The sequence below is a fragment of the Physeter macrocephalus genome, chromosome 1, assembly GCF_002837175.3.
Source record: "Physeter macrocephalus isolate SW-GA chromosome 1, ASM283717v5, whole genome shotgun sequence".
In the NCBI taxonomy this organism is placed as follows: domain Eukaryota; kingdom Metazoa; phylum Chordata; class Mammalia; order Artiodactyla; family Physeteridae; genus Physeter; species Physeter macrocephalus.
Genome location: NC_041214.2, coordinates 77,819,605 through 77,825,840, shown reverse-complemented (window position 1 = coordinate 77,825,840; position 6,236 = coordinate 77,819,605). Strand labels below are relative to the sequence as shown.

At 52.1% G+C, this 6,236-nt stretch overlaps 1 protein-coding gene across 5 annotated transcripts in view; it reads right to left on the bottom strand.

Moving 5' to 3' along the window:
* Nucleotides 1-1,439: 1,439 nt before the first annotated feature.
* VPS8 (VPS8 subunit of CORVET complex) overlaps nt 1,440-6,236 on the bottom strand; it is a 290,094-nt gene continuing 285,297 nt past the window's right edge. For all 5 annotated transcript variants that reach the window (XM_055084239.1, XM_055084243.1, XM_055084241.1 and 2 more), the window contains 2 exons: nt 4,974-5,054; nt 1,440-1,612 (listed from right to left, as the gene is read on the bottom strand). In XM_055084239.1, coding sequence (XP_054940214.1) covers nt 1,474-1,612; nt 4,974-5,054 — 220 coding nt within the window. In that variant the 3' untranslated portion in view covers nt 1,440-1,473. The remainder of the gene's footprint in view (nt 1,613-4,973; nt 5,055-6,236) is intronic.

Genomic DNA, 6,236 nt, shown 5'->3' with positions numbered 1-6,236 from the left:
TGTGAGCCTCAGCTTTCTCATCTGTAGAATGGGGTTGAGACTCTCACGTGGCTTCAAGGGCCATCCAGCTGGTGGTCACTTCACTTAATGCTCCACCACGTCCCCCAGTGTGGCCTCCTTGCACCTCTGTCAGGAGGCGGCAGCTTGTGCTGCCACCTTGGGGGTAGTTCTGTGATAAGAGCTAAGCTGACATGTCTGGAGCATTTGCCATGTGCCTGCCCAGCACTATGTGTTCTCCGGTACCGGCTCATTTAGTCTTCACTGCAGCTTTATTTGATAAAGAAACTGAAGCTGAGAGAGGTTAAGTGACTTGCTCAGGATCACAGCCAGGATGTGGCAGAAGCAGGATGTATTTTTTTATTAAAAGTTGTATCTAGTTTCTACATCTATTTCCTGTGGATTGTTCTGGAGGATTAAAAATGATGCACACGTAAAGGAGCCAGCATAGTGCCTGGCACCTAGAAGGCGCTGGCTGGTTACTGGGCTGGCAGGAGCACCACGGGCTTTGGGCCCGGAGCTGGACGGGCGGGCTCGCCCTGTGCACCTGACAGACAGTCCCTGGGAGCCCGGTCAGCCTTGAGGGAACCACACAGGGAGCACCTGAGCCTGGGAGGCAGACACCTAGCCTCTGTGCGTGTGGTGTGAGCTCCTGCAGTGGTTGGTTCAATGGCGTACAGGAAGTGCCCAGGCCAAGAAATGGAAGAATCCTGCTCTGGCAGCCTGGTCCCTGGCAGTGGGGGACGTGGGTGGCTGGTGCTCTGGATGGAGCTTGTGACGCAGCTGCTTATGGAATAAAGGCAGGGCTGCCCCAATCAATCAGGGTCCTTGACTTGGAGCTAATAGAACTGAATGGTGGCAACAAGGGTTCTAAACGTCCTTTATGATTTGACAGACCGAGAGTGAGACAGCCAGCAGGGCTGAAACAGGAGGCATTTATTGTTAGAAATGGCAGATCTTACACTCAAATGGGTTTAAGCACAAACACATGGAAAGGGAGGTGCCCCAGCTCCCGCAGGCCCTTCATTCCCTCCAACGCAGGTTTCAGCTGTGCTGCGGCCTGGCAACCACTGTTCTCAACCGTGCTGTTCTCCGTCCCAACGGCAGCAGGAGGTGACAGCCCTCCGTGGTGCCCACCAGCTGGAAGAGACGGGCTGCGCCGGACTCAAAACGCCATCTGCAGGAGCTCCGCCTCTTCTCCACACTTCAGGGAAAACGAGAAAAAGTCCCAACAGGCAAGATGCATTTTCTTAAATAACTGGATAGAGGTATGTGGCATTCATTTGCTTAATAAGCAAAACAAAATCAACCAGTCTGGTGCTGATGCTGCGGCAACATCGGGAAGGGCCGGGGTCTCCCGGGTCGGGTGTGTAGCCGCCCTCGGGGCCTCGGGGGCCAGGCCTGTCGGAGGGGGCCCTCCCCACCTGCTGGGGGTGGTCTCGGGGCTCCAGGCCCGGGAGAGTCTTCAGTCCTCAGTCACAGGCGGGGGTATGAGCTGTAGCTGGAAGTTCTCCTTCTGGAAGACGCTGGTGAAGGCAGGGCCACTCTGGGAGCCGCTGAACGGCCTGCAGCTCTCACTGCCGTGCTTCTGGGAGAGTTCCGTAAGCAGAGCCAGCTGCAAAGGAGGGGACACACGTCAACCGAGGCTGGAGGGTAAGACCTGGGTGTGGACCCCAGAGCTGCATCTCGCTAACAGGCAACGGTGACTTGGCACAAGTTCACGTCATCTGCTAGGGCCTAAATTTCCCCCTTTGATGATGAGGTGGCTGGACTGGGTAAGTCCTGTGGGCACAACAAACTGACACTTTCTGACAAGGGGAAGCTGTCCGATCCTGAACCTCCTTCACAATGAGTGTCCCCTCTCCAGTGGGTGTGTGACCCTGTCGCCTCCGTTCTCTCCCTGTGGACACACAGCCTGAGCCGTGGTTCTCCACTCTCTGCTCAGCTCACGCCACACACTCCCTGTTGGTGGGTTCTCCTTGGGATGAATGACGATCACTGGCTCCAACCCCTCTCCTTCGTAACCAGGACAGCTCCAAGTGGACGCCTAGCTGCCACTTCAAACTCAGGGGCTCTAGGCAAACTCACAGATGCCACCTTCTCCTCTAAGTGCCCTCCCTGCTCCTGTTCACCAGTGACACCAGCGCTACCCTCACTCTAAACCTGGCTTGGGCCCTCAGTGGGGCCATTCCTTTGACCTCAGAGAGGCTTTCGGCAAAAGTACAGAGCCTGACAGCCTAGCCCTTGAGATGCCCTTGATGGTCAGAGAAGAGCTGAATGCCACACCCAAGCTCCTTCACCCGGAGAGAGGGCAGCTGTGAGGACCGAGCTGTCACACACAGCAGGGTGAGCCTCTCGGTGTCAGGCTGCAGGCCCGGAGTCTGCAGGACTTCTGAAAGCCCCAGGTAACTTCCCTGGAGAGGCTTTCGGCAAAAGTACAGAGCCTGACAGCCTAGCCCTTGAGATGCCCTTGATGGTCAGAGAAGAGCTGAATGCCACACCCAAGCTCCTTCACCCGGAGAGAGGGCAGCTGTGAGGACCGAGCTGTCACACACAGCAGGGTGAGCCTCTCGGTGTCAGGCTGCAGGCCCGGAGTCTGCAGGACTTCTGAAAGCCCCAGGTAACTGAGTGAGTGCCTTTTAGGTGCCAGGCACCAGAATACTAGGTCCTTTACATGAATTATGTCTAATCCTCCACAACTACCCTCTGGGTAAAAATCCCAGAGCCCTGAGAAGTTACTTGCCCTGGGTCACTCAGCAGTGAGTGACAGCGTGGGACTCGAACTCTGGTCCCTGTGACAGTTTCTGCTCAGCCGAGCTGCCTGCGGTTCTGCCTTCTCTGGAGATAACTTGTCTGTCACCTGCTCTCTCCTCACCTCCCCTGCCAGGTAGTCTGTCTTCCAGCTGTTCTCCAACATCTAGCAAGGGTTCTCTCCTCACCCAGGCAATAGTGGCAGAAGACTCACACGTGTCTGTCACTTCTGTTGAAAACTCATTACCAGTGACTGTGGTAACTGGGGAGACATCTGAAGGCCACTTGGTTCAAAGGGCCAATTTATCTAAAATAATCCAGCGCCTGGTCCTGGTTCCAACACACGGCTATGGTTCAATGCACAATTCATAACACAGGCTCGAAAGCTCCGACTGCAAACTCCTTAGCTGGCCCAGGACACGCAGGAGGTGGCTCCCTGCAGGGACTTCCACTGCTGCCTGAGCAGGTTACAGAGTGGTGTCCCTCGCTTTGCACAAGCCCCACCTGTGCCACTTTCTGTCTTCTGTAACCCTCTCAGCTTCCCATCAGCATGTGGAGTTCTCTGCAAGGACTGTTATGTACGATGCTGTAACAGGACAGGTGACAGATGCTACGTAAACCCAAAGTTCTTTCACATTGACACTGAAGTAGATCAATCACAAAAAATATTTTCTGTTTTCCAAGGAAAAAGATATTTTTGTGTTCTACTTCTGTAACTTAGTGTTCTAGAAATTGATGAGTCCTGAATAGTGGCTCAACAGTTTAAAGCAGCAGAACTTCCTTAGAAGGCCCAGAAACCCAACTCCTGGGGCAGAGCCTGGCTGGAAGTGATGCCAGTTCAGGAAACCTCCTGGAATAAAAGACCCTGCCCAAGACCAGCTCCCAAAGAGGGAACACCATTTTTCCTCTGGGCTGCCAGCAACCTAGCAGGTGTGTGGGGAGTGGGCAAAGGGAGCCCAGGCATAAAAACAGCACACAGGCAGTCTGTGAAAGCCCAAGAAAAGCTACGGAACAAATGTGGCCTGGCTAGAGTTTAGGTGTGACCTGGGGCATGGAGGAGGTGGTAGAGTTTGGACTCCACTTCAGGTGATGGAGAGCCAGGAAAGTGCTGTAAGCAAGGGGGTAACAGGACTTTTGGGTTTGGAGATGGTGCCCAAGCAGCAGCCTGGAGAAGGGACAGAAGACCTGCAGTGACCTCTGTGAGCTGGAAGGAAAGGGGAGAAAGAGACAGGAGCGCTCCCTACTGAGTGGGTGGGGTGGGAGGGATGAGCCCAGGGTGCCAGCAGGTGACTGCTTTGGGTGACCTGATGACAGAGGATGACACCCAGAGACAGGCACGGGCAAGGAAGAGCGGGTTGGAAAAGTTAATAAGTGCACTTCTGAAGTGCCTGTGGGGCCCCCAGACTGATGCTGTGGCATGACTGCTGTAGCCCTCTAAATCTGTACTCTTCTACAGTAACAGGATTCCAGCAGTTTTAGCCCATGGCTTTTTGGAATCAAGACCAGTGTCCCCAGTCTCCACTGCAGTTAGGTGTGGTCACATGTCTAAGTTCCAGACAAAGGAGGTAAGTGGAAGCGGCGTATACAGTTTCTAGGAACTATCCTTAAATAGAGGGCTCATGGTCTTCATCCTTTTTCTCCACCTTGCTAGCAGGAATGCAGATGTGATGGTTTGAGCTGGGGCAACCATGCTGAATCATGCGAATATAAGCCATATGTTAGAGATGGCAGAGCCACAAAGTAGAAGAAATCTGGAAAGAGATTCGTGGAAGATGCCCTGGGATGCCCATATTTACAATTCTATTTTGGTTAAGCGACTACAATTTAGCATTTATCTTTCATGGCCAAAACAAATTCAAGCAGTGCAGATGTCCAGCAGAGTCGGGGGCTTAGGGCAGATTTGGCAGTCATCAGTATAAACAAAGGCTCCCAGATGAGGGATTAGGCTTATGCCTGCTCTCTCTGGAGGCAGTACAAACACAGATGCCCTTCTGTGTCCTCACAGCCCATGGCAGGTAAGGGACAGATATCTTTCCACTTCCTCTGCATCCTTTGCCAAGTTCTGAGTGCTCCCTTGGGTCAGGGCTCCACACAGCCGTAACAGGGATGCCAGGGCACCTTACAGACTAAGGACAAGGCTGGAGTGAGGACCTGAGGACACTGTGTTACCAAAACACTAATTATAAATAGGGAAATAAAAATGTAAACAACCACACCAACATTACCCTAGAACTTCCTCGGTAGAGATGGCAAAGCTGATCAAATGCTTGGATCTGCTGTGGATCCAGAACAGGTTCTGAGGTTGCCTGAGAAATCAAAAACAATAAGGTTAATAATAACAGCCATGGGCAGCCTCTATTTGGTCAGTGGTGAAACAGGATGCAGTGCTTCCTTCACTCCTCTGAAGAAAATCCCTGCTACCAGCAACTGATAAGATATTTTACTGAACATGAATTAGAAATGGCCGTGTGCCTCTGCACGCCCTTGGTGCCAGCTCCAGCCTGACAACCTCCCTATGGCCCCTACCCACGTGGTCTTCAGATTCTCCATACTTAAAAACGAGCTTCCCCTGGGGTTTCTTGGTCCCTCTTGGCCTTTACTCTGCAGAATAATTTAGCTGCACCCAGCCTGGCACCCCCAGCACTGAATATGGCCAGCAAAGATGCCCCTTCTTTGTGCTGCCAGTGGAGATAACGTTATACATGAAGAAGCATATCATTTCCCAGGCTCATTATAAAGCTGGTAGCCACATAAGGGCTGAGATTTTAGTCTGCTTTTGGGAGAGGGGAAGTCTAACTTGCTTCTCCAGCAGTCTTGTTTTGTTCCACTGGTTACTGCGCCCAACACTGTGGTCCTACTCTCGGTGGATCCGATCCAACTCACAGCTAGAGGAAGAAATGGGATCCTGGCAGAGGCCGCCATAGGCTTTGGAGTCAGAGGTGAACTGGAATACCAGTTCTGACACTAACCTGCTACGTGACCTTAGGCAAGTTCCTGCTCTGACTTGTGAGACAGGATAATGCTTCCTTATGAGGTTACTGAACGTTAAATTAGATGAGATCCGTATTTAAAGTGTCTTTTACCTGCCTGCCCCCACCCCATAAAGGCTCAGTATATGCTGGTTTTTGTTTTTTTTAACATCTTTATTGGAGTATAATTGCTTTACAGTGGTGTGTTAGTCTCTGCTTAATAACAAAGTGAATCAGTTATACATATGTTCCCATATCTCTTACCTCTTGCGCCTTCCTCCCTCCCATCCTCCCTATCCCACCCCTCTAGGTGGTCACAAAGCACCGAGCTGATCTCCCTGTGCTATGTGGCTGCTTCCCACTAGCTGTTTTACATTTGGTAGCCTATATATGTCCATGCCACTCTCTCACTTTGTCCCAGCTTACCCTTCTCCCTCCCCATATCCTCAAGTCCATTCTCTAGTAGGTCTGTGTCTTCATTCCTGTCTTGCCCCTAGGTTCTTCATGACCATTTTTTTT